Source organism: Trachemys scripta, chromosome 7 (genome assembly GCF_013100865.1).
Source record: "Trachemys scripta elegans isolate TJP31775 chromosome 7, CAS_Tse_1.0, whole genome shotgun sequence".
In the NCBI taxonomy this organism is placed as follows: Eukaryota; Metazoa; Chordata; order Testudines; family Emydidae; genus Trachemys; species Trachemys scripta.
Window position 1 is genome coordinate 105,965,460 of NC_048304.1, and position 17,841 is coordinate 105,983,300.

A 17,841-nucleotide genomic window follows, 5' to 3' on the forward strand; every position below is an offset into this window, starting at 1 on the left:
GAGGAAGCTGGGAGAGGGTGAGGAGGCAGGAGTAAAGCTCAGAGAGATTGGAGAGGGAGCTGGGGGTTAAGGAAGTAAGGCCCAGGGAGGAGCTGGGGAGGGGAGTAAGCCCCAGGTGAAGGGGGGGGAAAGCTGGGGAGCGGGCTGGGAGTGAGAAGCAGGGAGCTGGGCCGGGAGTAAGGCCCAGGGAGATGGGAGAGGGACGTGGGGTGCAGGGGAGAAGCCCTGGGAAGGGCAGCTGAAGAGCAGTGAGATCAGCTGGAGCAGAATTCGGAACAGTTACGGGGGGGGGGGCGGCGGAGGAGAAAATGGGCGGGAACCTCGAGAGGAGGGTGGCGTGCCGGTAGCCAATGGGCAGCGGGCATGGGCGGGAGGGCGGTTTGGGCGGGCAGCGATTGGCGACGCGTGGCAGAGGTAGCCAATGGGTGTGTCGCTGGCGGAGCTTGCCCCTAGCGGCGGTGTGACGTGGCTGGGTGCTAGAGAGGTGACAGTTGCCGTGTGCGAAGCCTCCGCCTCTTTCTCTTTCTCTTGGGCTGCGGGCGGAGACACAGCATCGTGCCGGTGAGTGCGGGGCTGGGGGCTCCCGGCGCAGGGACGTGTCCCAGCCTGCGGGAGGCCGCGCCGCTGCCCTCCCCCGTGCCGGGGGCTGAGCCCGGAGGCCACGCGGATTCGGTGGCCGGTGGCAGTGGCGGCCTGACAGCAGCCCCCGCTCCCCCCGCCGACGCAGGGGCCTCGCTCTGCCCCGGCTGGAGCAAGCCCCAGTCCCGGCCGGGGCAGGTAGGGCCGGGCCGGGCGCTCGCACTGGCTGTGCCGGGCCAGGGCTGCGGTCCGTGCTGCACGCACATCCGGCTCCTCCGGGGCTGGGCGCATGCCACGGAGATGCAGGGGCGAATCGGGGCTTGCCCGGGTACCGCTGCGGTAGCTAGTGACCGCCCTGGTCCCAGGGCACGAGCGAGGTGATAGCCTCTGTTGGGCCAGGGCTTGTCAGCTCTTCCCGGGAATCTGTCCCCCATCTAGGGCCAGGGGTTAAACCTACTCAAGCGCCCCAGTCCCGTTTCCAGAAGCGATTCGGGCACTTGGGAGCAGGTCTCACTGAAAGCCAGTGGGATGTAGGTTCCTCAGACGCTTAATGCTCTGAAATCTTTACCGCGGGGCCCCTTCTGCCTTTTTGTTCCCCTTCTTCCGCCTTTCTCTCCTGCTTCCCTGTTTTGCTAAGTTCTTCCTCCGCATATTCCCAGCAGCAAGTCCTAGTTCACGTTGTTCCCTGAGCTTCACGCTTCCCTTCTTCTCTAGTCTAACCGCTAAAATCATTATCAATATTAACTACTGAATTGCTCATCAAGTGTCATCCCTGGGTTTTAGCATTAATATCCCAGTGAGATTAATAGGGGGAGGGAAACTTTACCCTTCTGAGTCATTCATTGTCTCATGCTGTCTGCTGACTCAGAGGGACACCACTGCATCTTACATTTGGAAGGCTTTCCTCTTAACAATGAGGGCTATAAACTTGATTTCCAAAATGAAAGCCTATATTCTGCATAGTCTGAATCTGTTCTGTGGATCACATAAATACATCAAATGGGCAATGTATTTGACATTTTGGGCTGGTGGACACTGAATGAAGGGGAGAGTTCAAATCTCATTGAAAGAGACTCCACAACTCACCTACTCCTCCCCAAGGAGATAGGACAGAGGGCCTTGCAATCAGTCACCTTCTCCCTTGACTGTGTAACATTAGCCTCCCCTGCTGTTTACATCCTCAATGTCCTGGTTTTATCTTGTCTTTGATAGCTCTTGGCAGAGAGGAGAGGGGTGGGACATTTGCCTTCTCACAAATGGTCCACTTATTAGGTCTCTTTAATGATGTATATTCCTGAGCCTGATTCAGATGTGATGTAACTTTTTTTAAAGTTAATCTTGTTTGGAAAAGGTTTAAATAATACATAACCAGCCATAGCTGTTCCTCCTGAAAGCTTGGGCCTTGTAGCCAGCCAGTCTGATCTGTGTAGTCTGAGTCTTTATAGGCTGAAAAGATTTCACTGATTTCCCTGTGTTATATTAACTCTCATGTAAACACATAGACTTACAACTTGGGATGATTTTTTTTATGCTTTAGTAAAGGGCAGTGAATAATAGTTCAATTCGTATGTGAGGACTGCAAGAGAACTCCCTCATGAACATTCTTTGTAACTGGGTGAAGTTCTTTAAATGTTTTCTGCAGTCCATCTTCCATCCACATCCAGGAACTGCTCTCCGTCCACTTCATCAAATGCTTTTGCCCAATAACTATATTTGATGTGGCCTCAGCATAACTCAGTTTTTCTACCTCCCAGAGCTCTTACCAAGTTCTTGTTTTCTTCTGGTTTATGATATTCATGCAGGGCACGGCACAAGTGGTTGTTGGGTTGCTGCCTTCCCATTGTCTGGGTTTCTAAGGAGGATTCTTTAAAAAAACCCACAACTTTCAAATCCATTTTAGTGTTGCTGATTGACATTTTTCTTCTTTAAAGGAAAGTAAAAGAGGGAACCCAAACTGGTTATCTCTAACTCATAATGCCTAGGGCCCTACTAAATTCACAGTCCATTTTGGTCAATTTCATGGCCAGAGGGTTTTAAAATTGGTCAATTTAATGATTTCAGCTGTTTACATCTGAAATTTCAGGTTTGTAACCATGGGGGTCCTGATCCAAAGTGGGTTGGGGAAGTGTTGCAAAGTAATTGTAGGTGGGTCCCAAGCTTGTCATCCTCACTTCTGTGCTGGCTTTAGAGCTGGACTCTTAAGGCAGCACCCCCCCCCCCCCCCAGCTTCCTGCAGTTAGAGGAGGTTCCCGGAGGTGGAGGTAGGTAGGATCTCCCCCATGCTGCTGGGAGCACCCCAGCCAGGGGCTCCTAGGTGCTAGTCCACACCAGGGACAAATTAAGGTAGAGACCCCTTGCCAATTTGGGGGCCCCCAGGAAAAATGGGTCGCCTAGCCCTGAGAGAAGCAAGCCCCTACCGGGTCACCCCGAGCCTGGGCTGTAGCCGCAGGGCTGAAGTCTTGAGCCCGGGCAACCTCAAGCCTGGACTGCTCTGAGCCCCAGCTGGAGTGTGTGTGTATGTATGGGGGGGTGGAAGCCCTGAGCCCAAGCTGCCCCAAACTCTGGCTGGAGCGGCAGAGGGGGGGTGATTTCACGGTCTGTGACACGTTTTCCATGACCAGGAATTGGTAGTGCCCTAATCATGCCAAAAAGTAGCTTTCTAATAGATGGCATGTACAGCTTAATTTCCCTACTTGTCTTTACTTAAGGCTTGTGCATTCTTGGAAACTTATTGAAATAGCCATTCTGGAAATTTTCCAAATGTAGCTGTGCTCTTAGTAACACTGGCTACGCTACTAGGGAGGTGTGTTGAGGGGCCTGGCTGTCATGGACCAGTCACATTTGAGTAGTTAAACCAGATGTAATTTTGACTGATGCAATTGAGCTGCATTTCAGTCATCTCTTTGCCCTTTCTGTTTGTAAAATCTCTTTATATGATGTGTGTTTTGAAAAGCTAACACAAAAAGCTAATATTTAACAATAGGGGCAATGGCTGGTAAGATGCCTAGAATTGAGAAATTCCAGATAGTCTCTTATTTGAAAAGAAAAATATTGATTCTTTTTTAAAGAGCTAAACATATAGCATCAGTTTCTTTGAACAATAAAAAATAGGACTTTAGCTTTACTTATAAGTGGGGCTTTGAGAGTTCATGACTGTGGAATTTGCTGCAAAATGCATCCCTTGTTTTAAAATTGTGCAGCAGGATCTAAGCTTATGTTTTTAGCCCTTATGAAAACTTTCAAATATGAACCAGAATGTAAACCAACACTTTTGTTTTTGAGTCTACAGACAGCGTGAAACTCTGAAATGTGAACTGCCTGCATTTTTCCACTATTACTATTAATATCTGTCACTTGATTAGCTTTGACAATGTGCTTTTTCTGCTGTGCAGCACAAGACCCCCCACACTGTCCTTGCCCTAGAGATCTCCCTCGATTTCACTGAGAAATCCAAAGATGGGGGCTGATTTACTGTTTTTCTCTCTTCTCTCTTCCCACTGCCCAGTGAAGGGGTAACTGTGAAATCTACTGAGGATGAACATATCAACTGTTTCCCCAAACAATTTAAAAGCTTATTCATCTTTATTGGAGGTAGTGCCAGGTAGTGAGAGAGCTGGTTGATCTGGTGAAGAACAAGGAGTTCAAGCCTCACAGTGTCACCTCTTTCCCTGTTGAACAGGGAAATAATAAAACAGATGTATCCCTTTCACAGTGCAAAGACTCAATTTCCTTACATTTTTTACACCATCTTCCACATATCTCCAAATGCCAAAAACCCAAACTGTCCCCTACTCAGCTGCCAAAAGATCCCGTCTCTCCTATGACAACACTACTGCACTGCAGTAGATATGTTAAAGATCAAAAATCTGGGGACAGACCAAAACTGAATTTAGTAGCAAAATACAAGAGTGTGTGCTAATTGTTTTATTTTCATGTTCATTAAAAAGAAAAAATCCATAACTTCTCTGAAGCTGCTGCAGAATTTCTAGTCTGCTGCTTTGGAATGGCACAGAAACCAGGGTCCCATGCTCCAGAGTTTAGGTCCAGGTTGAAAGGAGAGTTGCAACTTTTGTTAATTGGATCAGTCTTCTGAGTTAGTTAGAACCTTTGTGTTTCAGTTCTTGCTCATTGGCAGCTGAGTTAGACCCCAGTGAAATTAATGGGGCAGTTCAGACCTTATAACTATTGGCTCTCTGCAAACTCAAGCAGTTTCTGATTTGTAATATCATGTAAAATAGCAAACCTAATAGGAAAACTGTTTCCCAGCCAGTTTATTATACAATGGAAATTATTTTTTAAAAACTTTAATTGTTCTTAGACTTTAATTCTGATAAAACTTTTGCCCTAATGAAGAAGCTGAAAGCTTCAAGTGGAAATCTGTTAAACAAGGTAGGCTCCATTGTGTAACTTTTAAAAAAAAATTATTGGCCATTTTATAATTACCTGTAACTTTAACATGAAATGTGACTTTTATACCAGTTTTACTGACCTAAATTAATGCTGAGTTTTTATTCTATCCAGCAATATTGGAAGAATCTTGGTCTCCTATAGTTGGAATAGTGTAACTGAAATTTTTAAGTGCTGGTTCTCTTCAACTCATGAGAAAAAGCTTTTAAAAACTAGACTGTTAAACTTTGTTGCAAAATAGAAATCTGAAAGAACTAATTGGATGTTGCCGAGGCACCCATCATAGAATTTAAGTAGGTAAGTTCTTAAACTTCTTTGGCTTGCATACCTTAAATTATCCTATGTATCTAAGTGTCTACATACCTTAAATTATCCTATGTATTTAACTTCTGTTATTTACAGGAGGCTGTAATTGCTCCTCAGAACTAAATAGTGAGCCCCTATTTTTTCCCCCACATCACATCCTATTTTTTCTCTTAACTGTTCTCTCCCTGGTTGGTGTGTGGAAAAATCTACACAAAGTGAATCTAGGAATATTCAGCTGTACCCTTTGTCAAATGTTTTACAGAATTTGAATGGAAAAGTAGTACTATGCTACTCTCCTGTTGAAATTATACAATGGTTGTGTTCTCCTCTGAAAATGCAGAGAATCTGTCCACTCTGTAAGCATGGAAAACACAGAAAATGGCCTGGAAACTTCTGTAAAACTGGTTGTATAAGTGTACTCTGCCATGATATTATCCTTTGATGCTAGCATTACAAGGTTCATGTTCTAACATGGATTAATTGTTCTTTTAGAAAGATCATTCTGTTTTGCATAAACATGTTCATTATCTGGCACGATGTCACTTTCCACCTATTTAATCTTAACTACAGAAAAAATAATCATGCTATTAAGATGGAAAATTCCATACCCCACAAAACTGTCAAAGGAGAGTGAATGGCTTGCATTTTTAAACAAATTCTGTTTTAGGAGATGCTTCTTGTGCTCTGAGAGTCTTATTTTGCCATTTCATTTTTGTCCTCAAGCTCTAATCTCTTCTTCAGGTTTTCAAGCAACTCTTATCTCTAACTTTTGTGTTTAGGAAATGACTTGAGTTTAGATGGGCTTCTCTGTTGCACAATTAGAAACAAGATGTCTGAAGTCATGGGTTTACTGGGGAGTTATAAGAATGTAAGACAAACATTCATATCCAGCTGTATCTATTCAATAGTTAATTATTCAAAGAACTGTATCAGAATTTCTGTAGTGAAGTCCTTCCATGAGTCTGCTTTTCATCTTAGCCATTGATATTTGTCCTCTAAATGAAGCAAAGGGTTCCATTTGCACTTCTTAGTGATGTAATTTTTAAAATCTATGTCCTTTGTTTACAGACAGACAAACTTCACAGGATGAAAGTACAGGGCAATTTATATGGAAGCACAAATTTCACTTCCAAAACTCAGGCTTGCCTAAACTTTGTGTAGAACTGTTTTGCCCCTGTCAAACTTGATAGTACTGTCATCTAAGCTTTGGGTCAGAACTGGGCACAAGTTTTACATACTTCTGGATGGTTTTATTTAATTTCTGATCTTGTGTTAATGTTTTTAAAGTATACAAATTTGCCTCAGCTTCTGAACTATAGAAGTACAAATTATTATTGATTTTATATATAATTGTTTGTCATTTATTTATATTGTTATTCTCTTACTAAATTCAATTTATTAATACAATAAAAATACTGCTGTAGTTTGAAATGGTGCTGATTATTGCTTTTTCGTGAACATGAAAATAAAACAATTATAATTTATCTGAAACGGCCACAGATTTTCTAGTCCGCTGCTTTGGAATGGTACAGAAATCTGAGTCCCATGCTCCAGGGTTCAGGTCCAGGTTGCTGCAGAGTACGTTGAAAGAGGAGTTGCGGCTTTTGTGCATAGACAAGAACTTAATTATAGATGTTAACTTTCTATAAACCACTGAAATACAGTAAATGAAAGCACGAAACTTGTTTTATCAGGTATTTGATGTGGGTACTGCATTCCTTGGTATCTAGTATAAACTTCCTTAGTTGAATTGCAAAAGAGTTGTAAATTCTATAATCCTGATGGAATAGGTACTTGAATCCCTGAAAGGATTTCCTCCACAGAGTATGTTAGTTCTAAGTGTCCATTTTCTCTTTTCAGATCTCTGACAATATACCTGAAGTCAAGAATGTTTTCCAAACTAGCCCACTCACAAACCTTTGCTGTTCTGCGTCGTGGTGTTCATGCTTCAGTGAGTGCTTCTACATCAGTTGCAACTAAAAAAAACATCCAGGGACCTCAATCGTCTGAGTACATATTTGACCGTGAAGCTAAATATGGTGCACACAACTATCATCCCCTACCTGTTGCTCTAGAAAAAGGAAGAGGTACTGTATCTTGATTTGCCTTTATGCCGCACAAGAAAGCGTAATGCTTCAAAACTTTTTAGGGAATGTTCAGGATTTTTAAAACTTGAAGATCGGCACATAATTTGGTTGTATCTGAGACAGGTAATGAAACCTAGGGTTTGTCTACACAAACAAACACTTAGTTTGCAGCAAGCTGGGGTGTAAATCTACCAAGCACTAGCCTGCCATGCACTAATTGTACGTGTGTTCCCTGCCACTGCACTCTAAAATGGGGGTAGATTGTACCATACTATGGAACTCTTAGTGTGTACAGCAGGATCCACATGGACACTTAGTGCGGGGTAGATTTATACCCCAGCTTGCCGCAAACTAAGTGTTGTGTAGACAAACCCTCTGGTGCTAATGAGGGATTGTGCAACTAATGACTTCTAATAAAACTGCTATTTGATTTGATTCAAGCTGAGGATCTAAACCTTGACTCGCCAAAAAGTTTTACACGTGCTTGCTTATTTCAGTCTCCATTATAATTGCTTAATATCTAGACTGAGTCTTGCTATGAAATCTAAACCAACTGACAATGGCAGTTGGTTTGGCACTGCAAAGCTGGTATTTATGTTGGGATTTTCAGAAGCATTTAACTGATTTAGGAGAAAAGTCCCATTGACTATGTGAGGTTTGTGCTCCATTCACTTAAATGCTTTTGAAAAATCACATCCTTCAGTTTTTTTTTTTTTTTTTTTTTAAAGCCTTCATTGGAAGAATTCCTCATCTTTAGTTAAGTTAGAATGTAACTTATTTGAAAGACTCATTTATTCTTGTCACATAAGGAGTTTCTTTTGCTGAAGATGAGCTTGTTTCCTTATATCTGTTTCCTGAACTTTAAACAGTTTTCCTACTCCTTTCTCTAGCAAAAATATGTAATGGTATATGAGATACCTTGGCACCCCCTTATTCTCCACTGTCATATAATTGGGATATGTTTTGTACAAAGTGTACCTTGTGAGGTATCATTCTAAAAGTCTTGATCTGCTAGACATTAATATCTCGTTGGATTGTATGTGCTATCATCATATGTGAAGTTAGGCTATGTATGTGTTACTGAAACATGTTGTGAGATTGAAAACACCCATAAGCAGCCTTTCAGGTACAACAGTAAAAAGGTCAAACAATGTTAATGGCTAATTGAGGAAATGCACACAAACACAAGGATTACCCCAGGAACTGAGTACAATAGAAACTTCTCAGAGATAGTCCCCATTGTGTAGTGCTATTTGACCCAGGTCACAGCAAAAGAGCTTTCCAGCAAGTGGGAAGAAGATATAAAAGGGGAAAATGACATCATGATGGTTCCTCACTTTCCCTACAACAATACACCTGGAAACACCTGAGGAACAAAGACTGAACTGGGGGAAGTGATGGTCTCAGGCTAAAGGGATTTCTAGCCTGTGTATGAAAACCTGGGAAACCAAGCTGCAAAGCAAAGGCAGCTTGTGTCTTAAGAATCTGCCAGCCTGTTTATCACTCAGCTTGAGAATTTGCTAATTTATATCCTACCTATCTAGTATGTTAAGCTCAGTTTTCCATTTTTGTTTATTTATTAGGTAATCTGCTTTGATCTGTTGCTATCACTTAATCTATTTTCTTTTTGTAGTTAATAAACTTATTTTATGTTTTAATCCAAACCAGTGTGTGTTTGACTAAGGTGTCTGGAGAAAATCTCAGCTTGGTTATCCCAAGTATGCATGGTCCTTTTTATATTGAGGGAGAGGCGGACTGGGTATTAAACCCATATACTAGCTAGATTTGACCAGGGCAGGACGGTACTGCTCTGGGGTCCTATGCTGGGAGGCTGGTGGTTAGAGAGCCTGCACGTAACTGCAGCTGGGTGTGTCCCTACCTGCGTGCATGCTGGTGAAAGTGAAAGCTTGGAGGGCTTTGCAGCTTGTCACAGCAGCAGAGTGTGTGGGGGAGCCCAGACTGGTAGATCAGAGGGCTCAGTGGTACTCCAGTTCCTGGTGACGCCCTGGGGGGAACACGTCACAGTGGTGTAGTCAGCTGAATCATTTACGCAGCTTGTTGTTCTTGAGTGAGAGTAGCACTTCATACAGTGGTGGTGATTTTTAAGTGTGGTGGCTAGAGATCAGTCAAAGAGGTTACCAGTTTATTTTCTGGTTTTGGCAAGGGAAACAGGGACAGAAAAGCAGCAAAATGAGTGAAAACGAAACTGGTAAGAGGTTGGAACTGTGCAAATTGCAGGCAGAAGAGAGAGAGAGAACACAAGAGACTCTTGGAATTAAAACAATTACAGATAAAAGAAATGGAAGCAGGAACGTCGGACAAGAAGCTGCACGCCGAAGAGCCATGAAAGCAGAGGAGGCTAAGCAAAAAGTTGCACACCAGATAGAGGCTGACAAAGAAATGGAGATCCAGAAATTAGCCATGGAGGACAAAGAAAGAGAGGAGCATCAACTGGACTTGATAGAGAAGCAGAACCAGAACACCCATGCTCTAGTGAGGCCCACCTCTCAAAAAATCCACAAATGGGAACAGTTGTGTCCCGCATATAGCGAGATGGGACATTGCTGAATATTTCTTCACCTTTGAGAGGCTGTGTGTACTTCCTCAGATTGCTGAGGACCAAAAGATGCCCACTTTGGTTGCAGAGTTGACGGGTAAAGCTATTCAATAAGATGCCAATTAGAGATGCTTCAGATTATGGTCAATTCAAGGAAATGGTTTTGAAACCGTTTCAGATTACACCTGAAACAGAGTAAAATTTTGAAGCCCTAAGAGGGGTGCTGGGATGAGTAGTGTGGCATATGTAAACCACATGAAAGATTTGATGGAAAAGGGGGTAAGGGGAAAAAGGTGTTACAAGATTTGAAGGAATGTGTGACCTTGTTGCTCCTGAGTATATGTAAAGATGATGTAAAGCAGTGTTTGTGGGACAAAAAAAGGGAAAAGAGTGGAAGAACTGGTTACTCTAGCTGATCATTTGAGCAAATTCAAGCATCTATTGCAAACAAACCACAGACAGGGGTTTAAACCTGGCAGGAAGCAGGGTTCCCATTTTACTCCTGGGAAGGAGGAGGGTGGATTGGAGGCTGGACACTTACCTCTCCAAAACCATTCCTCTAGTCCTCATCCCAAATCTCCTGTAAAAACAGAGGAGCCCAGAAGGTGCTACCAGTATAATTCCAGTTAGCACCTGAGGAATAAATGTCCTGTACTGGGAAAGAACAAGCAGCTAGATATTCATGGAAATGCTGCTACCCTGAGCACAGAGGCACCACAGGCCATGGCTACTCATCATACAGGGTTTTTAAAAGTAGCCTCTGCCCAGCTGGGCACGAAGCACAAAGCCTGTCAGGATTAATGGCAAGGAATACCTTGGGTGGGAAGAGACAGGGGCAGAAATTTCTGTGGTTAGAAGGAATGTTGTACAGAAAAGTGACTTACTGCCAGGACAGATGGCAGAGCTTTTATTAGTGGGAGGTTACAAAATCCTCGTGCCTTTGGCTAAAGTGCACAACGAAACTGAGGATTTGGGAGCTGTATTGTTTGTGGCAGTGGTAAATGATAACCCAACTGCTTTTTTACTGGGGGAATGATTTCTTCCGTGTAGCTCGGGCTGTCAAGGAGAAATTTTATGCTGGAACCCCAGAGGGAAAGGGTGAAGTCCCAGGAACTGCTGGGGGAACGTCTCTTTAATCTCTCTACAGCAGTGGGAAACAGTATGCTTCCAGGGGTGGGTGTGGTTGAGGCCAGCTCCTGCCCAGTAGCTAATGGCAGCATCTCCTGCGGGGGCGGAGGAGGGGAGTATGTTGCCTGTCAGTGAGGAAACTGTCCAGGTTGCTGACTGCCTGCAGGTTGCAGATAAGCAAGGGACAGACCTCGCTCTAGGGTGCATAGGGAGATTTGTCCTAGAGGGACGCCCAGAGGTGGGTGATAGAATTGTAGAAACCACTGTGGTGGGTGAGGGTTCCATTGACTCTGTAGCTGGAGGCAAACCCAACTCAGGAAGAGGGGTGTGTAGTGCCTGCCAGTGAAAGAACTATTCAGGCTGTTATCTGTGAGCTCTTTACAGCTGAACAGGGGATAGATCCCACTCTAGAGTGCAGAGGTGTGTGCCTTAGAAGGGGGCCCAGAGGAGGAAGCTGAAAAAAGAATTAGTAGGGGTACAAGAATGTCTCCTCACTGATTGCATGGGTGTGGGGGGGGGTTACCCAAGACAGAAATGCTAGGTCAGCTTCTATACAGTCAGGCACCCACCCAGTGGCTCAGGTTTTAAGAGGGAACAGTGTAACTGATCTCCCGGAGGGGAGCAGTCACACCACTGACCTCTTGGGGATAATGAGAGGGGTGACAGAGGATACCCCAATCCCGGTCCCACTTTTGCAAAATGTTGTTCCTGATGCACTTGTGGAAACTAACTCTGTCTCTTTAAGACAGGATGAGAATCCTACTAAAGACTTGAGTGTCAGTGAAAATGATAATGACCCCCCCTTTCTCTCTCCCCCTCCCCCCTGCCGAGAAAGGGGAGGAGGGAGCAATTTCCCAGTTGGGTAAGATATAGCGAGCAGCCAAGGAAAAGCTGCTGGAAGATTACAGCCCTTTAGTCTGTCCCAGTGCTGGAAGTGAAAAATCATCAGAAAACCGTAGGGTGGGGGTGGATTTGTAATATCTTAGAATACCTCTGGCTAATCACAGATCATCATAACTGTTGTATGGACACGAGTCTCTTTTCTCTTACCATGAGTGCTTTGAGTGTATAATATTGAAACACAATATGGTACTGAATAAGGAAACTATACAAACCAACTCCAGTAAATAAAGTCACTGTACTTAAACACCATAGAGAAATAGAATGAATATTGTCAGCTCACTTGTAATTTAAAACAAAACAAAAAAATCAATAACCTCTTATACATACCCTTGGTTGATCAAGTGTCACTTGGCACATATGATGACAGAATCACTCAGCTGTTCTCTATGGTTCCCATAATTCTTAAAAGGGTTTGAAGTGGTTCTGTGTCAAAGATATGTATGTAGAAACAACAGGATCAATTTGTGTTTGAAAGGGGGATGTTTTAAATTGGGTTGTGTTGTGTTTAAGAGCAAAAACTGCTGGGAAGATGTTGCATGGACATTTTTCTTCACCTTTAAGAAACAGAACTTGCAGCAACTTCTTACCTTCAGTTATCTTATCAATGCACACAGTTTCAATTTAACAGTGAATATGATGAAGCATGTTAGATCCATATGATGGTGTTTGTAGACTGGTCCCATTTGTGAAATCAACTGCACTATTATTTTAAAGTTGCCCATCTCTTTAACCGTGTTTCAAAGTCTTCCTACATTGATTTCTCTGGTTCACAGGTTCAAAAGTATAATTTCTTCACCTTATTTAACTGTTGTTCCGCTAAGTTGATGTGGTGGTCAGTTTGCTTACCCATGCCTAACAAATTTTGATAGGTTGCTTGAAAGCTGTCAGCCTCCAGTTCTTAGTGGAAAAATTGCAGGATCCCATTATCAAGAATATCACTATTCTTATACTTAACTTCTCTTCCAGGGTTAATCCTCTCTATTGTTCCAGGACTCCAACATGGGGGAATGAGGGATATGAGGAGAAATGAGTACTTGTGGGATCCCATCTAGCTTCATGGAGCAACAGCTCCAATGTGGAAGTGCTTCTGCACTTGAGTGCTGCTTGGGGCATTGGTTATGTGCTGCAATAGTCTGACACCCATTATGTGGCCTGTGAAGATATTGACTCCCAGTCAAGGTGCTTGTATGGCTGACCCTCCCTCCCCCATGCATTCACGTTTTAAGGAATTGCCAGAATACCATATATACCAAATCGCAGGTCATTGTGTTTTGTAACTGTAGCTTGTACTGTTATTGTTTACCTATGGCCTCATTTTTCTCATGTACTCATCTAACCTAAACTTTTCTAGGTATTTATATGTGGGATGTAGAAGGCAGAAAATATTTTGATTTCTTGAGTGCTTACAGTGCTGTGAATCAAGGTCACTGTCATCCAAAGATTGTGGAATCTCTGAAATCTCAAGCTGAGAAACTGACCCTTACCTCTAGGGCATTCTACAATGATGTACTTGGTGAATATGAAGAGTATATCACCAAAATGTTCAACTACAGCAAAGTTCTTCCGATGAACACAGGTAACGTACTCTCCTCCCATCTCTGTTTTTACCCCTTACAAGTATGAGAGTTACTCTTGTAAAGGACCAAAAATTACAAGTGGCCAAATTGCACATATGTGGCTCTTTATTTTAGGTGTGGAAGCTGGAGAAACTGCCTGTAAACTGGCTCGCAAATGGGCATATACCGTGAAGGGAATTCCAAAATACAAAGCAAAGATTATTTTTGCAGGTATGTGAAATTAACATCATAAGAGCTTGTTCTTCAGGGGAGAAGAGAAGATTCCCCCATCATAGTAAAACCCCAAGCATAGGCTAAAACACTATAGTCTTCTAGGGTATGATGATTATGTCACAGTATTTTTAATGTCCCAATCTCTCTCTTTCACTGAATTGGGTTTTAATGGCGGCCTTTACCCCTGAATGCTCAGTGCAGTGCTGCTGTTACGTCTCTGCCTCAGTTTTCCCAAATGAAGATTTTAATAAATCCATTGAAGCTTGTATATTGGACAGCACCCTTCAGGGGTCTGCCCCAAAGGCAGGACGTTACATGAATAGGCTTCTCCCCTCAGCATCTCCAGCTAGAGGGAGGAGGGGCTAAATCAACTGTAGTCTGTCCATCCCAGTTATGTACAAGGTCCCTTACCTGCAAGGCCTTTGTCACCCAGAACCCTCTTCCGGAGTCAGGGGCTTCTTGGTGCTAGCTGGGAAGGATCTCTCTTCTTGGGTCAAGGTTCCCCACAGCAACTGAACCTCAAAGACAGAATATAATTCCTTTAAACTAGGGCTTCTGCTGTTGCCTGGTGAAGTGGTTCATGGGAGCCAGCTTTCTCTGAGATCTGACATTCATAGTCCTTCTCTTCTGGAAATTCTTCCATCCAGGAGCATTATCTCGTTGCTGGTGAGCCCCTCTCACCTCCCCCCCCCCCAGAAGCCTTCTCCATAGGAGCTTTCTCTTCCTGCACTCTGGGAACTGTTCCTCTCCTAGGAGCCTCTGTTCTCCTAGCTCCTTGCAGTGGGGTAGATTTCCTTTTATTATGCCTAGGTGCTTCCCTCCTAATTAACTGCCTCCCAGTTACTCAATGAGTTAATAAGTCCCAAGTGAACCTGAGTTGCCTCATTCCCCCTTATAAAAACAATGAGGAGTTTGATGGCACCTTAAAGACTAACAGATTTATTTGGGCATAAGCTTTCTTGGGTAAAAAAACCCACTTCTTCCAATGCATGGAGTGAAAATTACAGATGCAGGCATAAATATATATTGGCACATGAAGAGAAGGGAGTTACCTTACAAGTGGAGAACCAATGCTGAAGGCCAATTTAGTCAGGGTGGATGTTGTCCACTCCAACCAGACTCCTCGTTGTTTTTGTGGATACAGACTAACACTGGTACCCCTCTGATACTTATTCCTTCTTATGACATCTGTCAGAGGTAGGCTGCACTCTTGACCCCTTCAGAGGGCCAGCTACCCCCTGACATGGATCAGTTGTAGGTTGTTGTGACATAGATTTAGCTTTAATATCTTAAATCTATCTCGGATCCCAACTGATTATCAGGAATTTTTAAAAGATTCACGTAATATAGATAACATATATTGTCTTAATAGAAGTACTTTTTAAAAGCCAAAGTTGAAAATTAATTCTTCCTTGCCTTCCATTCAGAGTTCAGGATACGGTTTTCTTGGCAAAAGTTGATACTGCATGTATCAACAAGACAATGAATATAGTTCCCTGTTTTGTTATTAGGTGCTTGTGATGTGATGTGATGTCATCTGTTGCAGGGGCAAAAGAACTATGAACTCAGGTCCTGGAAGGTAGAAAGTCTTCAGTTTTTTTCTTTCCATATTATGGAAGATACATTTCAGTGTATGTCTATAATAAAATGAAAGCTTTTTTTTTTTTTTTTTAAACCTTTTTAATTACTTTTCTAAAATCAGTTGCATGGTTGGTAGCAGTTTTCACTGGGAAGCAGTCAGCCTCTGAGGCTACATCACAGCCCCTGGATACCACTGCTGATGTGTTAAATTTCCTGGTGCAAGTGCTGGAGGAACCAACTAGGGGCAAAGCTTTTCTTGACCTGCTGCTCACAAACAGGGAAGAACTAGTAGGGGAAGCAAAAGTGGATGGGAACCTGGGAGGCAGTGACCATGAGATGGTCGAGTTCAGGATCCTGACACAAGGAAGAAAGGAGAGCAGCAGAATACGGACCCTGGACTTCAGAAAAGCAGACTTTGACTCCCTCAGGGAACAGATGGGCAGGATCCCCTGGGAGAATAACATGAAGGGCAAAGGGGTCCAGGAGAGCTGGCTGTATTTTAAAGAATCCTTATTGAGGTTGCAGGAACAAACCATCCCGATGTGTAGAAAGAATAGTAAATATGGCAGGCGACCAGCTTGGCTAAACAGTGAAATCCTTGCTGATCTTAAACGCAAAAAAGAGGCTTATAAGGAGTGGAAGATTGGACAAATGACCAGGGAGGAGTATAAAAATATTGCTCAGGCATGCAGGAGTGAAATCAGGAAGGCCAAATCACACTTGGAGTTGCAGTTAGCAAGAGATGTTAAGAGTAACAAGAAGGGTTTCTTCAGGTATGTTAGCAACAAGAAGAAAATCAAGGAAAGTGTGGGCCCCTTACTGAATGAGGGAGGCAACCTAGTGACCGAGGATGTGGAAAAAGCTAATGTACTCAATGATTTTTTTGCCTCTGTCTTCACGCACAAGGTCAGCTCCCAGATTGCTGCACTGGGCAGTACAGCATGGGGAGAAGGTGACCAACCCTCTGTGGAGAAAGAAGTGGTTCGGGACTATTTAGAAAAACTGGACGTGCACAAGTCCATGGGGCCGGATGCGCTGCATCCGAGGGTGCTAAAGGAGTTGGCGGGTGAGATTGCAGAGCCATTAGCCATTATTTTTGAAAACTCATGGCGATCGGGGGAGGTCCCAGATGACTGGAAAAAGGCTAATGTAGTGCCCATCTTTAAAAAAGGGAAGAAGGAGGATCCGGGGAACTACAGGCCAGACAGCCTCACCTCAGTCCCTGGAAAAATCATGGAGCAGGTCCTCAAGGAATCAATTATGAAACATTTAGAGGACAGGAAAGTGATCAGGAACAGTCAGCATGGATTCACGAAGGGGAAGTCGTGCCTGACTAACCTAATTGCCTTCTATGATGAGATAACTGGCTCTGTGGATGAGGGGAAAGCAGTGGATGTCTTATTTCTTGACTTTAGCAAAGCTTTTGATACTGTTTCCCACAGTATTCTTGCCACCAAGTTAAAGAAGTATGGGCTGGATGAATGGACTGTAAGGTGGATAGAAAGCTGGCTAGATCGTCGGGCTCAACGGGTAGTGATCAATGGCTCCATGTCTAGTTGGCAGCTGGTTTCAAGTGGAGTGCCCCAAGGGTCGGTCCTGGGGCCGGTTTTGTTTAATATCTTTATTAATGATCTGGAGGATGGTGTGGACTGCACTCTCAGCAAGTTTGCAGATGACACTAAACTAGGAGGCGTGGTAGATACACTAGAGGGTAGGGATCGGATACAGAGGGACCTAGACAAATTAGAGGATTGGGCAGAAAAAAACCTGATGAGGTTCAACAAGGACAAGTGCAGAGTCCTGCACTTAGGACGGAAGAATCCCATGCACTGCTACAGACTAGGGACCGAATGGCTAGGTAGCAGTTCTGCTGAAAAGGACCTAGGGGTCACAGTGGACGAGAAGCTGGATATGAGTCAACAGTGTGCTCTTGTTGCCAAGAAGGCTAACGGCATTTTGGGCTGTATAAGTAGGGGCATTGCCAGCAGATCGAGGAACGTGATCGTTCCCCTTTATTCGACATTGGTGAGGCCTCATCTGGAATACTGTGTCCAGTTTTGGTCCCCACACTACAAGAAGGATGTGGAAAAATTGGAAAGAGTCCAGCGGAGGGCAACAAAAATGATTAGGGGTCTGGAGCACATGACTTATGAGGAGAGGCTGAGAGAACTGGGATTGTTTAGTCTCCAGAAGAGAAGAATGAGGGGGGATTTGATAGCAGCCTTCAACTACCTGAAGGGGGGTTCCAAAGAGGATGGAGCTCGGCTGTTCTCAGTGGTGGCAGATGACAGAACAAGGAGCAATGGTCTCAAGTTGCAGTGGGGGAGGTCCAGGTTGGATATCAGGAAAAACTATTTCACTAGGAGGGTGGTGAAACACTGGAATGCGTTACCTAGGGAGGTGGTGGAGTCTCCTTCCTTGGAGGTTTTTAAGGCCCGGCTTGACAAAGCCCTGGCTGGGATGATTTAGCTGGGAATTGGTCCTGCTTTGAGCAGGGGGTTGG

At 43.9% G+C, this 17,841-nt stretch overlaps 1 protein-coding gene across 3 annotated transcripts in view; it reads left to right on the forward strand.

Annotated features, from left to right (window-relative positions):
- Positions 1-446: 446 nt before the first annotated feature.
- The window catches only part of OAT (ornithine aminotransferase), a 30,891-nt gene continuing 13,496 nt past the window's right edge, over positions 447-17,841 (forward strand). The window contains exons 1-4 of one of the 3 annotated variants that reach the window (XM_034775902.1): positions 447-561; positions 7,153-7,379; positions 13,319-13,543; positions 13,659-13,754. In XM_034775902.1, coding sequence (XP_034631793.1) covers positions 7,181-7,379; positions 13,319-13,543; positions 13,659-13,754 — 520 coding nt within the window. In that variant the 5' untranslated portion in view covers positions 447-561; positions 7,153-7,180. Of the gene's footprint in view, positions 562-5,167; positions 5,284-7,152; positions 7,380-13,318; positions 13,544-13,658; positions 13,755-15,268; positions 15,337-17,841 lie in introns of those variants that run through there. The other 2 variants (XM_034775903.1, XM_034775904.1) reach the window with 2 other exon arrangements.